The sequence below is a fragment of the Phymastichus coffea genome, unplaced genomic scaffold (assembly GCF_024137745.1).
Source record: "Phymastichus coffea isolate CEN01 unplaced genomic scaffold, Cenicafe_Pcof_1.1 PCOF00050, whole genome shotgun sequence".
Taxonomy (NCBI): Eukaryota; Metazoa; Arthropoda; class Insecta; order Hymenoptera; family Eulophidae; genus Phymastichus; species Phymastichus coffea.
This window is the reverse complement of record NW_026706861.1, coordinates 1,164,585-1,191,637: the sequence shown is the minus strand read 5'-3', so window position 1 is coordinate 1,191,637 and position 27,053 is coordinate 1,164,585. Positions and strand designations below refer to the sequence as shown.

The 27,053-nt window shown below is 40.9% G+C and overlaps 1 protein-coding gene across 1 annotated transcript in view; it reads left to right on the top strand.

The window, feature by feature from the left end:
* The window catches only part of LOC131665313 (calpain-C), a 42,804-nt gene extending 16,631 nt beyond the window's left edge, over positions 1-26,173 (top strand). Inside the window, exons 3-16 of the mRNA XM_058937136.1 lie at positions 747-816; positions 7,249-7,546; positions 21,663-21,846; positions 21,951-22,025; positions 22,353-22,522; positions 23,136-23,308; positions 23,567-23,661; positions 23,737-23,969; positions 24,174-24,343; positions 24,410-24,468; positions 24,594-24,741; positions 24,833-24,949; positions 25,020-25,078; positions 25,152-26,173. Coding sequence (XP_058793119.1) covers positions 747-816; positions 7,249-7,546; positions 21,663-21,846; positions 21,951-22,025; positions 22,353-22,522; positions 23,136-23,308; positions 23,567-23,661; positions 23,737-23,969; positions 24,174-24,343; positions 24,410-24,468; positions 24,594-24,741; positions 24,833-24,949; positions 25,020-25,078; positions 25,152-25,178 — 1,878 coding nt within the window. The 3' untranslated portion in view covers positions 25,179-26,173. The remainder of the gene's footprint in view (positions 1-746; positions 817-7,248; positions 7,547-21,662; positions 21,847-21,950; positions 22,026-22,352; positions 22,523-23,135; positions 23,309-23,566; positions 23,662-23,736; positions 23,970-24,173; positions 24,344-24,409; positions 24,469-24,593; positions 24,742-24,832; positions 24,950-25,019; positions 25,079-25,151) is intronic.
* Positions 26,174-27,053: the final 880 nt, after the last annotated feature.

Below are 27,053 nucleotides of genomic sequence, written 5' to 3'. Positions count from 1 at the left end.
TAACGCATTAAACGATAATGAAGTGACCAATCGATATCTTTCGTCTTTACTTTTTGTAACTCATTAATTATACATTGCACGGACAGAAGAGAGAGAGAGAGAGAGAGAGAGAGAGAGAGAGAGAGAGAGAGAGAGAGAGAGAGAGTTGCTTTGCGACTTTTAACGATGTTTTAAACGAAGGCGGAACTCTGCTCATTTTTCTTTTTTTCACGAGTTCATTTTCGCTCGCAAGCTCGTTTGGTACGCAAGCACTACAATAAAGAAGCGATACGTTATTAAATGTTACGTGGACCTGTCGCACGCACACGTAGGTTTTCGCTAAACGATTTGCATTCAAAGAATAACCGAAGCCGTGCTTCTCGTTGCAATGATGCCTATAAGTGAACGTGACGGGCTAGGGTACAAATGAGTAAATCGAGCGGATTGTTATTTTCATAAAGTATAGTTAAATTGTAACACGAGGATAAAAATTTATAAAAAGGCGATATCTTGTTTATATAGGACACAATAAAAAAACCATTAATTACACGTCGGCAGAATCTTATAAATTTCACTTGACCAATAATCAACGAATCGATCAATTAAAAACAATCGCTTGAGGAATTCTTTTCTTTTCCGGCTCGAATGAGACCGTAACCATTCGATGAAAAAGCCCGCAATCTCTGGAGCTCTTTATAATTAAATAGTTTGTAATTTAATTAACTTAATTGATTAAATCCTGATGTGCTGATTTTTTCTGTTTCTAGGAGCTCTGCAATCGTCCAATTTTCGTTAGCGATACACCGACACAGTTCGACGTTATACCTGGAAAATTGGGTGAGTATACGTATAATGAGAGACATGACAAGAACTTTGCGTATTTTTTAGTTTGGTTGCGGCTACGTTGATTTTACGTCAATGAATTAATTTTAGTGATGAATGGTAATCGACACCAAAAATCCTTAGCGATACCATAAAAATCAATTAATCGACGTTTGTTTTATTACTGTTATTACTTTACTTAATTGATATTTCACTTACCATGAAGACTCAATCGGTTATTTACAATTGCATTAATTGCTGTTCGAAGACGATTTTGACATTGAATTTTCTTTATTCATAGAGTTCACAGTCGTATAATTATAAGCAAAGTCAAGTACGTTGAATAGGATGATTCCGCTTGTTTCAATTGCACGCGCAACATAAAGTGCGGAAAGGAAGTAGGAGTGCGCGATAAATCAAAAAAACCCTTGTCGACGAATAATTACGAAATCAGTGCAAGACTCGCTCGCGCAAAACGGATGCGAGGAAATTTCAGCTGCAGAAGAACAAAAGCGGCGCCGAAAAAAAACAATCATCATCGCATCACCTTGCAAATCCTCCCCCCCCCCCCCCTCTCTCTGGGGATTATTATTACATTTCACGGTGGTCTTTTGAGCGAAAGAACAGAATGCGGTGGATTACGTAAGATTTATGGGCTTTTCTTGGAAGACCTACACACAATATACGGCCAATATTAGGCCTGATTCTTTTTATACTTAGGAGAAGCTGTAAAGGGCTTAAGCTATCGCTCAAGACAGCCTATTTTTAATAAACTGTCCAATTATTACGTACGACTTGGACTTCCTGGATCTTTCAGTGCGCAATTACGCGGCCAAATTACCCCGAGAGAATTTCTCTTGAATTTTAACGAGCGTCTATTATAAATACGTCCCGAATTTTCAGAACAAAATGCTCCTCTGCGCAGCCGGCAAAAGCGCCAAAGTAAATAAATAAATAAATAAGAAGAAAAAAGAGAAAAAGGAATGGTTCCGGTTCACCCTCGCAGAAATATCCTCGCGAGGGAGGAAAGCATTCCTCCGACGCGATGGCGCGTGCGCGTAATGATACCTACAATATATATATGCAAAAACCTGTTGCACGCTAATCACCCTGCGCCCTTTTTCCGGTCGCGTTCCGAGCGCACATACAAGCGTGACTTGACGAGTGCAGCCGTCTTCGTTCGCTCCTTCCACTCGCGGCGCTTGGCTTTGCTTGTGTATTGCAATTACGACGGGTTGCGCGGATTCGAGGTGTGTTCGCGTGTATCATACTGCGATATAAAAGGGAAAAAATAATAATAATAACGAGCGATCGATCGCGAGCCCGAGACGAACGCTCGTTCGATAATGAACTGGCGCGCGCGAGCTCAGTCGTCGGGGCAGGCTCGTATCAGGCATAAAACCCATCAACAATATCAGTGACGATCGCAGCAACGAACGGTCGATATCATCTTCGCGCGTGCACCACTCGTGCCAAACAAGTCAAAATATAAGCTGCCTGGCGTAATAACCATAACGATCAATCACGCTCACTCTTGTATCTTACGATCCGATAAAATCGTAAAGTCAGCAACCCCCTACAAATCCGTGCGTTTGATCGTCCACCAACAACGAGTACATGGTGTGGAAAAAAGTAAGTGCCGGCTTTTCCACAAATCCATTGTGGCATTTACGCACGTACATGCTGATCCAGCAACGAAAGCGTGAAATTGAATGGCTCGTCATCGGCCGCGTGTCGCCAGTAAAACTGCGATGATTTAACGAACGGATGCACGATTCGCTCGCGGCTTACTAGTTCCAGCTTTGCTCGTTTCGCGTCCGTTCGAAGAGCGCCGCACTGCTGCCAGCGCCGGCTCTCCATGGGAAAGAAAATGCAAAGGTCAAGAGCACTTAAGACGCCAGCCGGAAGAGCAGAAGCAGGAAGCGCGCGAGGGCGAGATTGTTATCTTATCGCCGTGTCGAACAACACGCCAAAGGAATGAGCTTTGATTGGAGATGAGGATCTAGTTTCTCTTTTGTAAACGAGATGAATCACTGTGCTCTTATCTTTGCGCGTACAGTAATATTTTCAACTCATTCTACAAGATGCCTAGCCTTTGGTTTCTCGATATATTTGCATTGAAATTTCACGCCTGTATAAAATAAAGATCGTTTTCTTTAAGACTCATTGATGCACGAAGTAGAGTTGAACTGTGACGAAAATTTGTAGGCGCGTTATGTAATAATCTTGTATTTTTGCTCAATAGGTGCTCGATAGGTGGCAGATGCACAACTAAAGTTACCAATGCCATATCGATGGATATCCATTTTATATATGACTAGTGACGTTTAACGCGCTTCGCGTATTTCTTTTATTTTCTGCATTTATTTTAATGCACGAAAATAGATCGCATATGTATCGGTGAAATATAACATTCGAAAATTTAATTTGCGTTATTATATATTAGATATTCCTTTGATTTGATATGAGATATAATCGACGATATGAATTATTGATAAATAAATATGCAATTATATAGGTATTCATGATTACAAAATATTAATAAAGTTTTTCTCATCTTAAATTCTGTGTTAAAAAATCATCATTCAAAAGTTTGGAAAATACGATAACAATGTATTGTAAGTTCTCAAAACATTATAGTTTTCTATAATCATATCCTACAATGTAAATAACAATGCGGCATAGAACGTTCATAGTTTTAATTAGTGCCTTTTCAAACAAATTTTCTAATAATATTTACGTAACTCAATAAAGACGAAACTGTACAATATTTTATCGTGATAATCTGTCGATTTATATCTGTCCTTTTAAGGTTAATTTGGCCATTTAAAGTTAAACTTTCGCTTGTAGCAAAATTGAATTAACTTCACTACTGAGGTATCAGTCGGTCATTATTTTGAGGTTAATATAATTAAAGCGATCAATTCATATGAAATTCATGCCCACTATACTGATGCACTTTTCAAACATTTAATTATTCACAAAAATCGGCAATAAACTTTCATGAACGTAGACGACGTATACCTATAGATAATTGCCCACAGCTGCTGATCACGTGATTATCATTCAGCCAATCAGCTCACAAATAAACTAGCTTCACTTTATCTTCACTTTTTTACAAGAGGATTTTCAAACGACTATCTTTAGATGAATGATTTTCATCGAGGCAGAATATGTGGACGCGATTATATCTAACTAGATATTTCAATACGTAACATGAAATAATTCAGTATTGATCGTTGAAAAATCCGTCGAGAAATCTCTCTCCAATTGTCAAATAATATGAAAAGCAAACAAAAAGATCTACCACGAAAGAAATCACGATTCCCATGACAAACGAACATTGACTTTCGCCGAGAGTCAAACAATACAACTTCCATCCATCCGGCCAACAGCAAGATAATCATCACCAGTCAAAGTCAAAAAAAAAGAAGACCCATGCCCAAAGCTAAAAAGATCATTCTTCTCTCTCGCTTATTTCTCGCTGACAGAAAAAAAAATAATCAAGCCCAAAGCGTTTTCCAGTCACGTCGGAAAGCGCCTTCGACCTCGAAAAATCGATCCATCCTTTCGAGAACGTGGGAGAAAGAGTCAAAGTTGCAAAGTGCAAGGAGACTTGCGCGTCTCTCTCTCTCTCTCTCTTGTTTTTTTTTTCACGATTACTATGTACCTCCATTGTCTTGGCGGGCGCAAGCGTGATGTAAGTCTTGTATGCAGACGTCGATGTTGGCAACAAGAGGAAATCAGTGTCTCGATTTTTTTTATACGACAAGCACAAGACGTTTTTACCCATGGATTTCAATTCCGTCATTGAACGGTGATCGAGGATTGCTTTCGTTTGTTGTCCGGCGGAATTTTGATTTTCACATTAAAGTATTGCGTCAGTTACTCTTAATTCTGAAAATGTTATTTCGTTTACCTGCCTAAAAACTGCGGAACCGATCAATATAACATTTTCTTAAACGAAGAATTTCTATCTTAAACCGAGAGCATTTCTTCAAAGAATGCCAGAGATGTAAGAATACTCTTGTGGCTGTGAACGAGCTAACACAAAAAATCATGCTCAAAGCTTTATAAAGAAAACTAAGCAAACCTCTCATGAAACCACCGCTCTTGCACAACATCCTCCCATGCAAATTTTGCGCAAACAATCCAACAAAAAATAAATAAATCTCGGGCGGATATATAAATACCGGTTTGCAGCGTCGCATCGTAACCACCGCAGGCAAAACAAGCGCGGTTACAAGCTCGGTAATATTAAGATACCCTTCGGCGCGCACGCATGCGAGGGACTTTACAAGTCACCCAAATGATAACGGCGAGCACGTATATAACGATTATTTCGAAACAACAGCAAAAAGATACATATAATCGGAAGCAGCTGTAGCGCCGTTGAAGAATATCAACCGTGCTTTTCTTCGTCGCTCAGCTAGACGCGATGAACGTGGAAGTGCCAAACATTGTTTTGCGAGCGTGCAATTTTCGTAATGGCAATTAAAGCTAAGAGGATTTTTCTCACCCTTCCGCTGTTTTATAATCGCGTCCCTCCAATTAAAGTATCTAATGAACGACTCTCGGTGGCTTGTAATTACACCGCGAGCATGACTCAGCTTCAAAGCATGGTAATTTGGACGTTACGAAACCTCTCTGATTTCGGTAATATATCGAAATGTTATAATTTTCAGCAAGGCTTTTATAATGAAAAATTTCACAAGGTGCGAGTGGGCTGATACTGAACTCGGAAACGAAGATACATACGCGGACGAATGTAGGTCGTGTACGCGACAATGTCGACACGCAGGATTAAGTTTCGCTTCATTGTTACATTACCCTGCGATTCTCGACATTTTTATACGTGTATGTCTCGTATTGTCAATAAAAAATGTTGCGTAAAACGATCGGGAGATCGTACGGGGTTCGAAATAAGACGTTCAAATAAACTCTCCTTTTTAAGTGTCTACGCGTTACTTTAAATGGCTTGGCAAGCTTTCAGTGTTTTCCTCCTGCGTGTCATTTGAATTTATAATCTTTACAGCTGACGAGCAAACAGCCGATGAGGAATCGTTATATTTCTATTATGAATTCTCTCGACACATTACCACCTGTATTGGCGACCTTCGAGCTGTTTGAACAATGCGAAAGTGAATAGGCGCGTAGGTTGTGACTATCTCATTTTTTGCGAAATGAGGAAATTGTGTCGCACGGTTGTTACGACAAGAATTTTACACGACAAGGATTTCATTCTGTTCTCTCGTGGAAAACGCGCGTGTATTTCATTTTCCTCCTATGAGTTGTGGATATGCTCGGTGCAAGAGTTAGAAAAGCACGATGACAACGATTGCAGTTCTGAAGCAATTGTCCTTGCATAGCTGTCGTGAAAATCCATATGTCACAAAGTACCGTAACTCTTTGAAATAAAACTCTCAGCGGCACATCGTGAAAAGTCACACTTTAAACGCAATAAACTTTGACAACGGGTTCAACCTTGAATTCGCAACTGAAGCATCTGAGAGCCCTTGAAACGAGCGTGTGTCTGTCGAAACGCGAACGCAACGCGCTGCGCGACGAGTGAAAGTGAAAAGAGCAGCCGGAATCGGTGGATAAAAGGAACCACGATTCTTGAGCTCGTGAGCTCATTGCTCCGGTTTCTATTTTTTTGCTCGAGAAAGTTTTTTCATAAAAAAAACATCAATGTGTCGCGCTACGTACAAGAGGTATTTGCTAAACGCGACTTCCACTTCATTAGCGCATTTTCCTTCGCATGCGGTAATAAAACATTGCTGAATGGCCATTCGTTTAAGCTATTGACAACGATGCTCGATTCGCTTTCACTGAGTTCTGTCTACGGCGAGTGATTTATAAAAAAAGCCAACATCAGCGACGGCGATGTTCCATAGATAATGCACTGTGCCGTGCAAGTTAGCGAGCGTGGAAACAAACTGCACCGTGTATTACGTGGTGCTTTTCCGCCTGCGACTCAAGTTTGCGGTGGAAGTTGTAAAGACTGCCTTTAACTTTTTTTCTTGGCTTTTTATTCTGTGCGCTTGATCGAGATCTTTTTCTTTATACATCAAAGTTGATAAAATAATGCAAGTCTTTTGAAATGCTGAATGAAACAGATGTTCAATCCACTAGGGGGCAAACTGTACTGGACTCATCATCGTAATTGGAAATATTATTTCTGTTCCATAAAAAATGACGTTTACGGATAGACATTTACGAAAGAATATATCGATAATTATACTAAATAAGTTAAGTAAATACTTACTGCAAGTTTGTAGATCGTGTTACTAAATGTTCAATCATAACGTAATTTATTTATATAAAAAAATACTAAAAATTACTTCAACTATAGAATGCAAAGTGCACTGTCAATAAAAAAAGCATTGTATTCTAAAGAGGCTCAATTACACGACGCGCACTAAATCTGTATTGTCTGCCTTACAGGTGACAAATGGCTGGTGTCCTGCCTCGGCGTCTTACACCTGAGCAAAGGTCTATTCTACCGAGTCGTACCAGCGGATCAAGGTTTCGGCAGTGGAATAGTAGGCAGCAGTAGCGAGCCGCCAAATTCACCAAGTGCCGAGTACGCCGGTGTTTTTCGATTTCGATTGTGGTGGTGTGGCGCATGGGTGGAAGTGCTGGTCGACGACCGACTACCGGCCGTCCACGGACGACTTGCTTTCGTACAAAGCCGTCACAGCGATCAGTTTTGGCCGGCTCTGCTCGAGAAAGCATACGCCAAGTGAGTGCGACGTTTTCTTTTCGCGTTACCTCGAATAATGTCAACCGATGCGAAAAAAAACCGCATGCTAACTTCGTCAGTTTGCGGAGCTAGGAGGACTGCCTTGGCGCGAATAATAAAGGAATGCCGGGTCGTAAATCGGACGAGCTCGCGCGGTAAGGTTGAATCAGTAGGTGCTGTCACGCGGTTTCTCGAGACCGACGAACCTTTGGGCGATGTCGCGCTGATTGCGCGCAACGCGCTCTTGAGCTCGAGCTGGCGTCTGCGCCGTCGACGCACGTTGGCCTATGAGCAGTCGCGCATTGGCATTTCAATCAGCGGCAGTCGGTCGGGGCCCGCGGAGGAGAGGAAGACGAGAGTTGGCGGGGCACTCTCGTGGCGGGGCAACGTCGACCGCCGCGCGCGTAATTTTGCCCAAGTATAAATTTCACTGGCAAGAAAAGGCGCTTTGACCTTGAGCATGGAACAATACGTAACAGCATACCTCGTACGTCTTCGGCAGAGACATCGGCTAAAAGCTTCCCTCGTAAATTTTAAGAATCGGCAGACTACGCCTCTGCTGCGCTCGCCGCGAAACAAAGCGGAGCGCCGAAGGTCTCGTTGCAGCAAATGAAAGCGCGTCGCAAAACATCAAAACGCACTGACTCGCCGCGTGCCGTTGCTTCTTTTTAAACAAATTTCGCGCGCGCTCGTAAAGCATAAAGCACACGTCGATCGTCCTCGCGCACTTCTCGCTCGGGCTGGCAGGTAGTTTTACGAGATTTTTCTCTCTCTCTCTCTCTCTCTCTCTCTCTCTCTCTCTCGTTGCGCTTACGGCCATATGCGCGCAAGGGAGGCGCGAGGATGAATTGTTTCGCGAAGAGCTTTTGTTTGCGGCGGCTAGCCTTGCCTTATTTTCGTTTCGCCTGGAACTCCTTCAAACGAGTTGCCATCGGAATAGCCGGATAGCTCTGCTGAAACGACGTCGATTTCGGGTCCGCTAGTCTCGCGCATTCTTGGTCGCTTTGACGATGCGTTTTTTTTCGCCGCGATACATCAACGATCATTTAAGTCGTCGAGGTCGCAAGATATCCAAATTGCTACTACTAACGTATCGTCGGACGCAATTTAAACGATACACGAGCAATTTTCAACGATTCAACAAGAAAGGCGATCGAGCGACATTCCCGATAAAGCCGCGTCGGTCTTTTAAAATCGCACAACGACGACGGAGGAAAAGCACAGACGAGCCAGTTCGCTATCTACACGTGTGAGAACAATCTCGTCCGTGCGGCAAAGGCTGCGGCATCGATTGCGCAATGATTGCCCACTTCGGGCTCTCCGATGCGGCATTAGAGTGATGAGCCCTTGTTTCCTCTCTTGCTGCGCTGGAAAAAAAGGGAAAGTACGACCGATCAGCCGTCGATCGCTCCGAGGCGAAATTTGTTTATTCCGGTGCATAATCCACGAGTCCTTTATTTGCGGAAATGCCGGGTCGGCGAGCCTAAAACCAAAGGTTTCCAGCGTTGCGCAACGATAAAAAACGAAATAGCCGTCGAAAGCGATTACTGCATACTTGACCTATTGCATTCCTGACGCGTAGATTGCGGCCGCGATCGTGGCATAATGCACCGTTGGTTATCTTCGTTTTCGCGGATGTGCGCGACGCGCTTCGCCTCAAATCGAAGCGCCGAGTGTGGCCGAGGAGAACACAGCAGATCCGTCTCGCAAGGCTGCAAAGAGGAGCGTGATTTGCATGTTTTTACGGGAACAAGCGATCGCAGAATTTCTCGAGTGATAATCGCAAGAACCGCTGGATATGAAACAGAAAAAACAAAAGCAGAGCAGCACGCTCGGTCGTAAGCTGCGCGCTAAAACACGTTTGACTGACACAGAAAATGCGCCTCGGTTCCGTTTTGCCGCTTTTGTATTGTCGCCGCGCCGCGGCGCAGAGAAAACGCACTCGTGAAAGCCGCGGCCTATTAGTCATATAGCCGCGCGCGCAAGTACTGCGAATTACGCTCGTTTAGGATCCTAATCGACATATTTCCTTTGGATCGCCAATTGTTTTTGGAAGCATGTACAGATAATTGTGCAAAATGTAACGGTCGTTTCTCCGAAGCTTGTCGATAGAAAATCAATCGAATCGAAAGTTTTAATTGCGATTCTTTTAAGGACCTTGCTTATTAAAGTTAATCGTTTATCGTTGGCTGTACACAAAAACATTATAAATGGAAAAATTGTTAAAATGACGTAATAAGCCTTTCTCACCTCCATTGAGTGCCCGCTTATTCACATTGGCTCACTACTAATGTTCATTACAACTTAATTATAGAAATATTATGAGGAGAAAAGTTATTGCGTAAATCATTATCGTTAAAATAATTAGATATTCTATAGTTTACGAGTAATGGTCCATAAAAATCTCTTAGTAGATAATAAAAAAAGCCTTGCTCACTTCTATCAACAATCTATTCGCCGGCATTGAGGCTCTGACTTCAAAAAGGCGGTGCTTGCGAGTCACTTTTTTCACTCGACTGCCTTTTTCGCATTTTGAATAAAACCGAGTTCAACGTCATTGTCAAACACGAGTCCGACGATTAGCATATGAAACGGTTCTCCAAAGAAAAGTAGAAAGCAATTAACAATCGCTCAACGCTTTCCTCTATATCGAGCGACTTACTATTTAAAAATCGGCACCACGCCAAGCCTCGGCTTTCACCCCGTGTGTGCACAAGGTGAAAGGTATTATATGAGCGTTGCAATTCTCGTGCCTTTCTTTTATCGGAGTAATTAAAATCGAGAGCTTTTCCAATCTTTCTTGTTCATGTTTTTATCTAACCTTCGGCAGGATTCAGAGATTGGGTCGAGGTCTTGCGGCGATTTGAACGCGCGAGGATGCGTCGAGCTTCCGCTGGCACTGAGTTTAATGTGTAGCTTGATAAATCTGCAGATTTCCCGGCGAATCTGTGACTAATATCGCTCTTTACGTAATATCGGGCAATAAAAAAAACATTTGCGAAATACATTTTTTAATTTTAATGAAACAAACCAATTTAAGATTATTTTTCATGGCCTAACAAGAATCCAATTAAAATTCTGTAGTAATCTAAGACAACCAAAAACTATATAAGATTTGGAGTTGTCTCTGGCTACGTGCAGATAGAATCGCTTATACCAAAAATTTCATTAGTGATTGCCAATATTAGATGACTACAGTATAGCCCTAAATTGAGTACATTATTTTCTGAATCTCCAAAAATATCGTCAAAATATGACATACTACGACAATCGATGTAACAACTGGTAACTTTTTCAATTGTCATAAATATCTCGGGAGTCATGGACCTTGAATAAGCATTTCGTAGTGAATCAGGTCCCGAAGATTAAGATTGATTAGTTAATCCTCGCCTCCCGACTTTATAAATTGTTTTACCTATCTCAGGGTCTTAGTCCAACTGGTATATTATAGCCGGGACAATTTTCCTTTAACGCTTTGCTATAAACGAAGCATACGTGTAATTACTTGGAGCCAAGTTAACATTTTAGAATAGGCTCTCTTACCGCTACAATTGCAACAACGTGCTGCGGTATAATCTTATTCTCACTGGTCCATTCGTCCTACACAGTACACATTTTAGCTTTGTATTTTAATAGGACCAATTCCAAAATCGACATTTCCTGCCGTAACTGGGGTACCAATTCCGAAACAAATTGCACAACGAGTCGTACCTCTCTGAAATCAATGCGCCGCCATAGAGTCGACTTTTCTTCTCGACAAAGTCAACTCAGCGATTCGACGAATAAAAATTCACTATTGCCCGCTGGCTGAGCGTTTTTATCTCCCTACCAATAGCCACAGCGAAACATCGTCGGCTACATAAAAGTAGAAAAATGAAATAAAATGCAAATTCGATAATTATTCAGAGATAAGTTTTTAATTTACAAGACGCGATGAATCACAAGAGAAAGTAGCGACGTAACGCTGTGAGTGCAATGTTTGCCGATGATCGCTGAAACGGAAAACGAATGAATAAACACGTCATCTTTCGAATGTGTAAGCCGTCCGACAAACCTCGAAATTCGTGCCACGGCTATTATATGCTAGGTGCAGACTGCATTTTACGCAAGCTATGATAATTTTTTCCTTCGTATTAACACGTATTTGAATCAAAGAATTTGAAGTTCATATCATTTATCAGTTAAGAAATATTACAGTGACGTTATACGACAGATGTCATTTGAACGTCACGTGTCCACATTTGAGAACGTTTTCGATTCGGATAATATAGAGACTGATAGGGTTTAATAACATTACTAAAAATGAATAAATTGTCTACTAATTCAGTTTAGAACAATTATGCATACTGGTATTGTGCCTGAGTAGCAATAGATAATGTGAATGTGTTCTGGAATATTACTTCTACAAATCAGAAATTATATTCGATTGATTTCGAGTTACATGATCGTCGGTTGTAAACCGCGAAGAGTTAATAAAATTAAGTATGGACCACAGTTGTCAACAGAAAACCATTTTCTTACTGAGAAAGAAATTGCGGAGTGCGAAAATATGCCGGAAATAACGGGCACGCAGAGCACACCAGACATAACATTTTCAGCCCTTTAAACATAAAGCATCGTAAGATCCCCTCGTCCCGTACACAAATCGCGCATTGTATCTCGCTAGGGACTTCATCGCGCGCGCAATCGTCGCGAGCGACGACGCCAGCCGATAATAACAAGAGCGACAGCTCGGCATATACAGCTTTGACGCGGGCGCACGCCCCGCGGCGAGCTCCGCTGTCGCGCTCTTGCGCGCCTCATAAATAAGTAATCGCGGGAGACTTCCGCCCCGGCGCGGGAATCAATCCGTGTCACATGCCTGCGTATACACCTCCGCGACGAATCCGCGCACGTGACGCGCCTACGAGGCATCCATTCCGCTGTAAGTGCGTGTAGCGTCCGACAAGACGCGCGAGGCGTTCGCGCGCAGTCTTTTGCGCGACGATCGGCGCTGAAATAATCTCGAGTGTCGCGGGACTGCGCCAAATCGAACGCAGCCGTCGTCGCCTCTTGCCGGTTGCATTTCCGACCGACGCAAAGTGAAAACCCCGACGATTTCAAGAAGGAAGGGAACAGATGCAATTACTAATTCGAATCGCACACCGAGTTTCTATTAGACGCTCGTGGAAAGTTCATCGACAGCGCGCGTTTCATCAGAGCCCACTCGTTACCTCGAAGAAAGTCAAAAGGAAAGGGGGAACGGTATAACGCACTGGGGAGCTTTTGGAGCCGAACGAGAGCACCGAAAGCGAGAGTTCTTGCGCGCGCAAATTGCACGATAAATTTGTAATAACACACTCGCGAGCGCCTTCGCGATTTGCAGTACGGCCTCGCATTGGCGCGCGTCGCGAGTATACGCACGACCAGCGGTGTAATTAATAGGCGCGATTTCTCGCGCGCGCGATACATCTGCGCCTGCGACTGGGCGAGCGACGCTAGCGGCCGCGAGTCGCTCGAGTCGAGGGACTCGGCTGTTGTCGATGGAGCGCTTTCTAAAATTACCGGTGAAAGTCATTTATGGACCTGCGGGAAGCTGCTGGTGCGTGCGCGCGCAAAACTTCTTTCGTGCCTGTCGGACGACCACTGCGTCGAGCAGTTTCGCTCGAACGCGCGTTGGTACTTTGGATCTCACAAGAACACCAATTGAAGTCTAAGCGCGTTCGGGCTAAGGCTTATCGCAGCAACTTCCACGTTTTGCCGACCGTGCGTCCGATGAATGGACTCGAAATTGAAAAGTAACACATTGGATCAGCAAAAGCAAAGTGATCCGAAGCTACGAGGGGATATGCAGCTATGGTCTATCATATTTCAGAAGCCGTAAAGTTATATGTCACGTATATAGCTGCACGCGCGCGAATTCGGACTCCGGTGCATGGTTTCGCCGTCCAATAAACATTTCTTCGTGACTCACGTCGCGACAATCTCCGCCTTCGTCGCGGTGTTTTCACGTCGTAAACGGTCGTTTCCGAGGCCTTTTTCTCCCCCCCCCCCTCCCTCTCGAAAGCGCGAAACGAAGATAAGTCCCGTGCGCTATGTTTTTTCCACGAGGAGCGCACCAAGACACTTCGTAACTTTCCCAATATTGATTATTCATCAACGTTAAAATCAGAAATTTCTCACGACAAAAGTATTCGGAACGATGGACGTCGTTCGAAGTACAAGAAGACGAGGCCGCGCATCGTATTCGAAATTGTGTCCGTTGCCGGGATCGAAGAGCGAACGGCTGCAGGCTCGAATGGCGTGGCGCGGTTCAAGCATGAACTGGCGTCTGGCGAACGTGCGCGCCGCGTGGCACGCGAGCGCGAAGCATCGTCTCCACTGCGGAACGCAGAAGAGATCTCTTCGCGGAAGTGTATAACAAGGTCGAAAATCCCACCCGACACGCGCGCGCTTCCGCGGATATATACCGCGACGGTCGCGCGGAGATATAATACGCGCTCGCGCGTGCACGCACACACATGCACACGGGGCGGCTTATACTTTCACTCGGCGCGCGCGCGCGAGGTCAGTGAACGCTCGGAGATACGGAGGCTGCTGCCGCGAGTATGATTCCACGAGCGCACGTACGGCGAGGATATTTTTTTCGTTCTTTCCGACAGCGAGACACGACCGGACGCCGCTTCGCTGCGACCGATCGCTTGTTCATTCCTGACGGATTCGCGATCGTTGAATGTCGGCATTGACACGCATGGAGGTGGGTGTCGTTGTGCGACCTACCGACTGTACTTTCTTTTCTTCGTCGCTGCTCGATCCCCTGCCACGCTTTTATATTTGTCAGTCGCATGAAGCTGTTATCGAACTGGATGGTTCTTTCCACTTTTTGGGTCATGGCTACAGTTAAAGTAGCGATAAGGTTATTGTTGTTGATTGTTGATTATTCGATGACGTGACGATAATAACGACACATAGAATTTTATCTCAGCTTATCGAAACAAATGGTGTAATCACTTTAAAATACGCTATTTCCTACAATTAAAAAAGAATTATACGTTTCAATTTATTTACGGTGTGTTTTGCTTTTGACAATGGTGTGAGAATTACATGTTCTCAGCTCGTCGTTCGCAATTTATATCGTTTCTTTCTTCTAACGATTTCTTTGTCATTCGTCAAAAGTGCAGGACTATCACTTTCACCCTGATAATATTTTTTATCGCATTTTTCACTCACTTCATACAAATTTAACTTAACAAAATAAGCGTTCGATGAATATTCTCTTTTCATTGTGTTCTTTTAGACCATTTGTTATGTTTAATCCATTCTTATATGGCGTATGAATGGTAGATTTTAAGCTTATTATTACAGGTGCACAATGTACATTTTCATAATTATTTTCATGGTCTTTTTTCTGGTTCATCTCATTCTATGACACATGCTCGTCATGTCTTAGTCATATCTTGGAATGCGGAACGACCTAGAGTTCTTTATTCTTCAAGAGCAAGACGTAGCTGCACAATTTGCTTTTCTTTTTGATAATTTATGACGACGTGAATAAATTTAATTGAAACAAAATATATCGAAGTTCATAGGGAAACAGCATAACGATAAGAAAAATACATGCGATCAAAAGATTCTTTTGAATAACGGAAAAATCTATATTTACACACAATGCATACGATCCATGTTGCAAAGATAAAAAATAAAATTTCAAAAAATAAAAAAAAAACGCGTAACCTCAAACGTAAGAAAAATCCAAATTCACGTAAAATAAAATTGATTTCATCTGTCAATTATAGGTCATTTATTTGGTTACACGTGTACTATTAAATCTCGATAATCATCTACAAAGGTGATATCATTTTTTTGTCAGGATCATTAGTTTCGTCACTCGACTGATTTACATCAATAATTTCGTGATTATTAGTTATGCGTAAACGACTGTCACTGATGCCCAAATCTCAATCGATTAAATATATATTTTGCTCCGAGTAGAGGCTAATTTTTCCATACTTGAAGTTTAAGGTACGTTTTTTTGCAATGATAGGGTTCTCTGTTCTCCAGTCTCATCGTTGTTGCCGTAAACAGCTTTTACAACAGCCGAGTACTACCCAAAATGTGCTTTATCCGACCACGCCTTCGGCAATAGAGGCAAAAATTACTTACCATATAAATTGATCGTCGATTTTTATTTTTGCGAACGACCTCAAAGGTGATGTTTTGTTGATATAGATGATGGTATTTTCTTAAACTTGCCCTGCTCTAGCAATACATTTAGCGCAAGACTACAACCGTAAAACCATCCGGCGAGTATTACGACGTGTCTTACCACACCGAAAATTATTCTATGAAAATTATTCTATGAACTCATCGTTTAGCTCTCCGGAAAAGGCAAGACAGTCTGTCTAAGCTGTATCCTCGTTCGCCTATGATCTCATCCCGAGCTATCTAATCTACATTAGTCGTCGACCTTTTCAGCTTGTGTTTGTTCAAGTAGGGAAAAGAAAAAAAGCATCTAAGCGAGTAAACCTCTTACAACAAGCTAGCTATGAAAGGTCGACGGATTGGCACGGAACGATGAAGCCATTCAAGGCCGCGATGACAATCGCGCGTCGGAGGGATGTCCGGGCCCATACAGCGTGTAGCAGTAACAGCACGCGTCTCGTAAAACACGCGGCAATGTTGCCGTTACCGGGAGGATGTAAGCCGAGAGGAGTTTCTTTTCTTGCTTCTTCTTTTCTCTCGCTGCTCGTTGACGAACGTTGATTATTTCAGTACAAGTCGATTTCTTTTTCTTTGAATTCTTGGTCGATGCAATGTCAAGCTTTCAACGGCTGTTTGCAGTTTTTGAATCACGTGCAGGAGACCATTGCGATGAAATTAAATGGAATGCTTGATATAACGATTATTTGATCATTCTATATTTAGCCATGATTGTTGATGATTGAAATTGCAACACACTAATATTATCTCTGATTACATAATTAGTTATGTCTCATAGATTATTGAACTGACGATTTGTTTGCTATCAATATTGGTGATATGCATGCCACCTGAATAGTACTGCAAACCTAATTCAAATGGAAAATAAAACCCACACCCTCGGCTAAAACAATCCGTGTACGTTGACTCTCACATTTGTAATTCAAGTCTGGCCGCTGGTCCATAAAGAAAGGCACAATTCTTCCCCGCACACAGCGCCTTAATGCATCATGCTCTCGGTTCACGTCGCAGATCCGTATACACAATACGGGCATTGCCAACTGTCGCAGTCCTCCCGTTATATGCTCGCAGACGATCGTTCACTGACAAGCAATCGATTGACTTTTCTGTAGAAATTCATATGTTCGAAGTATTTGTTAGATAGCAAGCAAGTAAGTCGAATGTTTGTTTTAGCTACTTATCGATTCTTAGGACCCTTAGTTGCTGTAGATTGCCCGCATGAATGAGCTTTCATTTTGCCCAATTAGAGAGCTTCATTTATCGAACGTCTAAGTCGGAACTTAAAATATTTCATTTCAACTACGTTATTGACGACTAACGAAACATACTTTAGTAAACATCTAATTTTCGTGAATTGCTGGAAACACGGTCCACAATTGGAATAACGTTCGTTCGGATGAAAGCCGATCCGTAAATACATCACAGCGCAACCAGCGCGAATCGTTATATGATTCGCTCGCTCAGAAAACGCGCGTCAAAGGGGACGTTTCACAGCTCTCGTTGTGTCTCGAGCAATTCGCACGACATGCATAATTCACGCAAACGCAGGTGAGCATTGTTATTATTATCCCTGCGAGAGAGTTGCGGGTGATTTGTGAGTTTTGCGGTCGGAATACCAAGGACCCTGAAAAAATTCGCGCTTACGCTCTCGTTAATCGACCGTGACAATGAAAATCCTTGCAACTATTATTCAGCCGGGAGCTCCGTTCGCATGCGCGCGCGTACGTTAGATGATTAATCAGCCAGGCTTATTGCGCTAATGCAGACGCTCATCGATGTACATAAGGAAGTCATCAGTTACGTCTCTGCGCGAGAGCAACGAGAACTTGTCCAAGCCGGACAATAGGATCATCTCGCTCTGAGTATACTTTCGAACGAACAAAGTCACCGACTAATAATTGTCTGCCTACGGTATGGGTATCTCGCGTCGTTTGTCAAGCGCAGACGCGCCAATGAGAGTTGACTGGCATTCGATATTAGCTCGCGCGCGATGAATTTATAGGACAATCAATTTTCACAACCGCTCCACATAATCATTTTCGTTGCGAATAACGTCGCATCGCGGAGGGAGACGCAATGTGCGCGTTCCACTTGCGCGCTTCTATGCGCACTCTCGGCTTATTATTCCGAGCAGGTGTCAATGCCGCTTCCAATTAGAGCGAACCCGTTCTCTTTTTTTTAGTACGGCGCTACGGGACTTTTGTATTTTAGTCGTAGAGCACCCGACACTTTGTCGAATTAGAGTACAAAAGCACCTGGAAACTTTCTAGGAGCTTCGAAACGAAACGATCTCTTATCGGATTCTAAAAAAAGATCTTTCGACCCGTAATCAGAATGCAGCGCAGTGTTGCCACTCGCACAAGCGAAGGAATTTCGTAAAAAGTAAAATCGTTCGCTTCGCTTGACTGTCTTAATTGATAGGTCGAGTTTCTTATTTGATACGCAGGCAACAGACGAACGAAAAGAAAAACAATCGACGCTGCTTGCTTGCGCAGCAGCGCGATTACATTTCAGTTTTTTTGTTTCTTTCTTTCATCTGCGGATTATCAAACGCTCGTTGAAGGCGAGAGTGCTAGATAATTTTCTTTTGGTCAGAGGTAATTTGATATCCTGGTAAAATTGAAGGATCGTAAGGGAAAACAGATTTTGCTTTGTAATGGTTTCACGTGCGGTTTCCGGAAATAAATGCCAGCGGAAAATATAGCTATCATTCATAGGGAAACGGAGCTAAAAAAGAACATGCGATACACTTTAGATCATCTCGAAGTGTAATCTTCATCAAATCGAGTGGATCGCATTAAACTTTCACTATTATATATAGCACATACGCACGTCGACCTCCTATGCTTATCTATATAATACGCAGTCGAGTTTTAAGAAACGCCTTCTCGTGCGAACAAAAGTTTTATTTTTCACACAAAGAAAAATCGAACGATTAGTGCAGATTTATGAGAGCGATAATAAACGAACGTGAATTCGGGAAATTACTGCGGCTTTTTTTTTCATAAAAGGGGCAGCATCAATCATCGTCTAATCTCGGGTATTGTTAATTACTTTCCGTTTCCGATTTTTTTTGTGTTGTTGCGCCTTGCGCGCGCGAGAGAAGCTTCCCTGAGAAAGTACTCACGACGTGCGCGCGCGCGCGCGCGCGCTATCTTTATGCGTGAGAATTGTTATAGCAAGCGAGATTAGCTTTTGTATGCGTTTTAGGTGTTGTACTGACACATCCGCATGCGTTGATAGTTGGATAGGGCTTATTTTGCATTCATTAGCTCTTTAATATGAACGTTTGGTGATCGGATATAGAATTAAAATACGCAGACGTTATTTCCTCTGCAAAAAAGATGTCCAGCATTCCACGCGAATAGAAACAAGTGAGTCGTAACTTTGTCTATCGTTTAACAAACATTTTTATTGGCAACGGGAAATACTTGCTCTATGTTTTTTGCTTCTCCAAGCGCGTGTAATGCATCATTAATGTAATCCTCTCGTATTATTAGCAACACGCCTTTTACAATGCACATCCGCATGATAATTTCTAATATCGATGCTTTTCTTGTTTCAAACTCTCTCTTGGTTATATTCATAACAAAGAAATGTAGCTTTGACAAAATTTTAAATAATTTCAAAAAATGTTTAAAAAATTTTTTTAAATATAAAAAATAAAATTGTTTTGTTTTCAAATTTGTTAGAGTTTTAAATTAAAATGCTTCAGTAGCAAACAAATGAAAAATTTTCAGAATTTTTTTCTATTTATAAATTGGTTCAATGATTAATTCTAACATTTGATCTTTTCCCTTTTAAGCATTAGTAAATCAATGAAGTATTATTGCACTTTGAATGCTTGCGATGAAAGTTACGTACATCGATGTGTAAAAATAATAATGAGCTTTCCATTAGGCAAATGTATGCAAGAATGACATGCCTGGCAGTGAAGATCGACATTCCGTTGCTTAAGTGAACGTGACATGCGGTTTAAATATCTAATTTGAAGGATGTGTCATGTAGCTTTTATTTTGTGCAATCGTGATGATGTCGGATTGCATTTGTGATAATACAATAAAAAGATTCACGATAAAAATTGTTTCGTTGTAAAATAATAATTCGAGAAGAAAGTTGCATTTTCCTAAACTATAGAAAACAAAATTCTTTATGACAATACAATTGCAAATATTTCGTTTTTCATGTAAACTATGTCGAAAGCAAAAGTTCGTGGTCTCAATTAAAAGCATATTACAACGTGATATTGACTTACGAAAAAATAAACCTTCAACATGCGCATTTGCGATATATATCTTGCCCAGCAGCTTCATAAATCTTACGCGCTTTACTTTTCGTTTATAAATTACATTTCTTGAGCTTTGATTCGCAAGATTAAGATCGAGTGCGCGCTTCGCACAAAGAAACGAAAAAATTCACACAAGCCCTTTCATTACATCGCCTCGGACCGTATTTACTGCGAGATAAGTGTTAATATAACTTGGATCCTTTTTATGTTAACGAGATTTCGTGGTCGCGATCAGCAAAATTTTTTTCACCGATAACGATCTTACGATCCATTAAATAAAATTGATTTTATACTTACGATGCCTTGGTTTTCCCGACTTTCTTTCGATGAATCACGTTTTTTTTCTTTTTTTTTATTCATCAACGATGACGAAGTCGATGACAAGTTGTCTTACTAATTGCGCGACATGAAGACTCTCATTTCTTTTTCTCTGTATCTCATGACTTTAACCGCTCAATTTTCTCGAACTTTCCTGTCGAGTATGAAGGTCTACGCTAGTTAATGTTAACTATCCTTTTTTTATGTTTCTCTTGATGTACATTTTTTGTGATATACAAGTAACCTTTTTCGGTTAATTAACCTTGAGTTGTGACTACTGCTCAAACATTTACTAAAAATAAACACATTTCTGTTCGGCCATAAAGTGTATCGTGTTTTACAACTTTTCAAACAATAAATTTAATTATAAGAAAACCAAGATTACGTAGTTTAACTGAAGACATTTCTGTGCTTTAAAAATAAATTGGGAAATCGCATTATAAAAAGACGTTTGCAATCACCACTATTAAAAGCCATCTTAAGTATTCTCCAGCAAAACAAGTTTTTATTATCATTTAAAAACTTAGAATTCTATCTACTCGTCAACACTCGTGTACTATAAATTGAAAATTAAACTCCACCTTGCTTTATTTAACCGAACCTTCCCAAACGAAAAGCACAAAAATAAGAGATAAACTCGAAAAATGTAACTTGTCCAACAAGTTGCAAAGTCCAATTAAATGTGCAGCCAAAGTAACCCAGATACCCAGCCACAGAGTCTAGGACAGCAGGCATTCTCGACGATCCAAATTGACTGAACTCGATTTACCGAAAAAGAAAAAACAAACGCCTCTCTTTGCTCATTAGAGGCGTGTGTACATTCATAGGTATATCGTCAGGTCGGAGGTTTTACACCACAGCCACGGCAGCTTTCCCTAACTAGTAGATCATCTATATCGTGAGAAGAAACTGTCTTGCGATCGAACGTAATGCCGTTCGCTGTAGAATTAAGTAATAAAAGCGTATCTGTTTCATCCTTCATGTCGATGTTTCTTTTATTCTGAATAATTTCGACTAAGATACCAACAAATGTGAAAATCTGATCAAGTTTATCCGCGGTATGGAACCAGGCGGAAAATTTATTGCTCGAAGCGGTCTAGACGCTCGAATAAAGGTCGATCGCGCATACGTAAAAGTTAGATTTTTGTAATATACATCGATGAGGGTAATTAAATCGGTTCTATATATATTTCCACTTAATTTATCGAAATATGAGCCTTGCAAGCGTACAATTAATCGTTCACTATAAACCAAGTAGATTAACTCTCGCTGATCGACCAATGAATGCGTTTATTCTCTCGTTTTTCACAGACTGCACGGCTCGTACGAAGCGCTGAAATACGGAACGTTGCTGGACGGTTTGTCGGATCTCACAGGCGGTATTACCGAGAGCATCGCCATACGTCAAGATCCAACTGGCTGTGGTCGTGCACTCGCTAAACTGCTCGATATGACTTCGCTTATCACCTGCACTGTAAATAACAGTCAGCAACAGGTAAGTTATGGGTTCTTTCGTTTTTGTTATTCATCGACAATAATGATGCTGGAAAGAAGAAAGTTTACGATGGCTGTTGACTTATACTGCTTTTCTTTCTTCAGATACGAGCGAGCACAGAAAAACTGGCCAATGGAATTCAAATGGGAATCAATTACAGACTCTACGCTATTGAAAGGGTAATTGTCGCTTGTCGATATAAAAAAGGCGGGCAAATCAATTTCTCTATCGAAAGTAAACCGCTTTCAGTCAGCTTGTAGCAAGCTTTATGTTTCTTTTTTTAATTTTGTATTATTTTGTCACCAAGCGCACAAGTCGCTCATGTTTTTCATTCAACTTCGAATTTGACCTACTTTGCGTCTCACATTGAAAGACATATACCGCTAATCACATTCAAACTGATTGTCAAAAATAATTTGAGTAACTCCAGTGCGGAGGCCTCACAGTTAAGAATTACGTCAGTCCCTCGATCATTGTCACTTCTACAATCAAGCGAAAAATCGCAGGTGGAAACCTTCAGCGGCGAAGCGGTTCAACTAGTAAAGCTACGTAATCCTCTGGGTCCAGGTGGCGAATACGTTGGAGCATGGGCACGCGGCGGTCTCGAATGGGACGAAGTGCCCCCAGTTGAACGTGATCGATTGTCAGTTCGTAACATGGCGGAAGGAGAATTCTGGTAAATCAAGGAAGATTGTATGGAAAATAAAAGCTTCGCGCGCGCGCCTAGAGATGCGAGATAAGCTGATGCGCGGCGTGTGAATGCATGTAGATGCCGCGCTTGGCATACATATCTACGGGGAAAATTTAAGTAACTGTTACGTCGAGATTTCCAGTGATTTAGCAGATTGATTGCGTTACATCGTGCTTGCGTGCCAAGAGTGTTTGTCGTGCGTTTACCATACGCTTTACAATTCCATGGCTGCTTGGTACGACTCTTCCTGACTCTGCCTCTGTCACTTCGATTTATCTGCTTTTTCAGTTCAAATAAAATACGCGGAACAGGCCAGTCGTTCTTGGAATAGGGAACCACTAAAAATTGCCAATTATCGAAACTGTTCTTACCAACGTTTCTTTGACGTTTTGTTTGAATTTGAAAAACGCGCAAATTGAAATAACAAAAGTGGACTCGAGCAGTTACGTGGGGGGTGCCACCCAGTTGTTTTTCAAGCAAAATCTACACTCAAAGCCTATTCATCGACGGTACATGAAATTCCAATTAGAGTCGCGCATAATGTCATCAGCTACGACCGTTGACTTCTCTAAAAAATCCTTGAAAATTTCACGTTCAGGATCTCGTACTCGGACTTTGTGAAGACTTTTACGCACCTTGAGGTGGTGCATCTGGACGCGGAAACATCACGGGATGAGCCGTCGCTGCACAGCAAACACACTTGGCAGATGAAGCTCTATCAGGGCAGCTGGAGAAGGGGCGTCACCGCCGGAGGCTGTCGCAACAATCAAGGTATATATACATATACACGCCTTTCGAGAGCCCGTAATTTCCATTGCGAGCCACAGAGTCTTTGATTATACGCGTATAGTAACGAAACGACGCTCATCGACGTGTACCAGCGCGGCGTGGTATCGCGCCAGAGAAAGACAATGGGCGATATTTTTACGTGGCGGGGGCGAACCCCGCGCACAGAGTTCGCTTTGTTGCGTTCTAACAGCAGAGGCGAGTACCTTCTTGTTGCATTGATTCGGTTCGTTATCATTGCAGAAACATTTCACATCAATCCACAACTGCACTTGATACTCAGCGAGATGGAGGAAGTGGTGGTGTCGCTAAACCAGCACTCGATCATGGAACCAAAGGTAACGTTCGCCTTTGAGTATTCTCGCTCTCGAACGAAACAAATATCACGCGTAGGACATGCTCCCTCGCAACAGGTCATCGGTTTCACGGCTTACTCCTTGCCGAAAGGCTGCGGCGAGATGATAAACAAGCAATTCTTCAAGAAGAACAAGTCGCTGATCAACTCGCAGTATACCAACAGCCGACAGGTGAGCCACAGGTGTCAGCTGGATCAAGGAGGCTATCTTCTCATACCGACAACCTTCGAGCCAACTGAGGAAACGAGTTTCACGCTGCGAGTTTACAGCAGCAAACCACTCAAGCTCAAGTCAGTACCAATTGCATTACTATCGCTCGTCTTCCTTTAATCGTTCATGCATTGTACAGTGCGATTAAGCTGTTAATAATAATTAAGATCGCAACATGTTGTGTTTCAAAGAAAACGACGCGTACGTTTAGTGTAGGCTTGAGATTTTATGGGATGAAATCAGCATTTGCTCGCTACATATTGCAATTTTTTGTGTTATCGTAGATTATTAGACACACCGCCAATGCTGCTCAAGTCAGCGATCATCAGAGCTCCTCCACTCGAAGGCAAAGGATTCTCGCAATACGAAGCGGTGTTTCTTCAATTGGCTGATGAGCACAGGACGGTCAACGCTTTCGAACTTCAGGAACTGCTGGAAGCCTGTTTGCCAAACGGTAACCTAGAGAATTTTCCAAATGTAACGTTGACATTCGACATTACGTCTCTTTATTTTGTCGCAGATTACATCAAAAGTTGCGCCTGTATGGATGTCTGTCGACAAGTTATCCTCTCAATGGATGTATCCTTTTATTTCGTTATAAATATATACTTTTCTGCGAAAACAAAATGATTGTGTAATTAAATTGAGGCTACGTTAAAGCGAATAGCTTGAAGCGTTGGTAGTTTCCTAAACCATAAATACAGATTACCGGTAGCGGTAGGCTCAAGTTCAATGACTTCAAGGATCTCATGTGCAGTCTTAAATATTGGCAGGCGGCATTCAAAAACCACACGAAAGAAAAAACTGGCATACTCAAAGCTGAACGACTTTGCGATGCTCTACTGGAAGTTGGTTAGTTGGGCCAGCGTTCTTTCAATGATCTTTCAATTATTTACTTTTAATTTTGAATAAGACTCAACGCTGGCTTACCTATTTGCTACAGGATTTCAATTGAGCACGGACGTAATGTCGATTGTTATTCTGCGATATATGAGAAAAGATGGGACTCTACGATTCGGAGATTTTGTGTCTGCCATTCTGCATTTGAATGATGCTTTTGGTAAGTTTTGTTAAAAGTACCAAAGTACACTGTTCGATCATTTACTATTATTATCTGAACGTTATTGCAGCAATTTTCGAGAGCAAAGATCCACTGCAAAACGGAACCATCAAACTAAGCTTGACAGATGTAAGCAATTCATTATTCGATTGACATCTTTTCAGTTAAATCCTAATCTAAATGGTCATTTTATGGGTTTCAGTGGCTTCGATCATCGCTCATGTGCTGATTTATTGTTGGATCTGTAATTTGTTGTACTTTTGATCGTTTGTAAATAATTCATCGGAAATCATCAGTTGCGTTTCAAACGTTAGCCATACTAACGAGTAATGTTTTAGCCTTATCCCATTGTAATATAATCATCATCCAATCAACATTTTTTTATACAATCATTCCGTAACGTTTAAGATCAATTTGTATAAAAAATTAATTGTATATGACTATTAATTTCTCATTGTAATGGATAATAATATTAAGTATATTTTGTAATTTATTTGTGTAGTAATTATTGGCCCAATTACATAAGTGAGAAGAACATTTCAAAAATTAAATTTTCAAAGCTAATGATTTATTTTATTATCAATTCAATATTATAAGCTTCTAAAAGTAATGTTGCATTTGAATTTATTGGAGGCTTAATAGAGACATAAAGTTATGCCAATTAATAATTTTTGAGCATAAATAATTTAATTATTTATAAATGTAAGGATTTGAATTATATTATTTTAAAAACTAAGAGGATTTTATTCACTCCTAAATGTTAAAAGACATACAATATTCATTAGATCAGTGCTTGGTATGGCCAAGTTTTCAATACAATAGAACTCCTGAAATTATTGGAGTTTTTGTAAAACCTTATACATTTCGTATGTATAAAAAATTATGCATACTAATCAAAAATAAATGACCCATTGTACCCCTTATGGATTTAGAAAAATACATGAAACAAATAGCACTATTAATAAACATTTAATTTTATTGCTTCAATTATGACGCAACAGACTATTACCATTTTATAATGATGAAATGAGGCAAGGCTTGAGATTAAACAATTTCATATCCTGACATATCATTTATCTGATTGGTTGTATTTGTATATGACTTTTCCATTCCATCATAAAAAGGCATGAACATGTATTGACGTTTAATTTGATCTATTTACTTGCTTTGTAGAAAATCAGGTAGCGTATAAAAAATATCCAATTGTGTAATGGCCAAAATAAAGTTTGCTAAATGAACACTTTTTACATCGTTATTACCTTATTCAACCCTTAAGCGCGCTAAAATATTCTTTAATTTATTAGAGATAAAATCGTCATAGTAGATACTATTATAGAATAGGAAAGTGGCTTTATTCGCGGTGTTATCGAAAACCAGAGGATGACTTTGATTATGCCTTGAAAGGAATTCCGTATACGAATCTATTATTGAGTAAACTCAGATACTAAGTGAGTTACAAAAATCGCAACAAAAACTATTAACTAGGTAATTAACATTATTTGTCAAAAATTTCATGTATTAGTTGATCATATTGTTAATATTATTAACAAATTTTTCATTCATTTCTTTTTCATCCATAACAGTACCAACATCCATAAAAATAAAAGTCAGATTTTAGTTGGTTGTTTATGCTTTTTTTCTAATTGATAGAAAAAAGATCATAATGCTAATGAAGATTAAAATTTTAATTTGATCAGTGAAAATAGACGGGAACTGTATTTTGGTTTATTTTATACAGAGCTACAGCAATTTCAGTCAGTCTTCATTGAGCATTCACTCAGGAACATGACCATACGCGCAATGAATTATAGTTATAGCAACCGATTGGACTTTGGTTTTAATAATAATACGAAACTTTGTTCCCTGCATATTTATTTTCACTTAAATTTAAATTAAGTTCGACGCATATGTATATATGCGCATATAACGAACGTATAAATTATTCGAAAGCGAATTACTTTTTTAAGTTTATTTTTCATGACAAAATATTTGATTATTTGATCCTAACCACCGAATATATTATCTGGTAACATTATTTTTTCGAACTGGATAAAAGTTGATAAAATAAGTATAATATATTAACATCTTAATTATAGTTATTTAA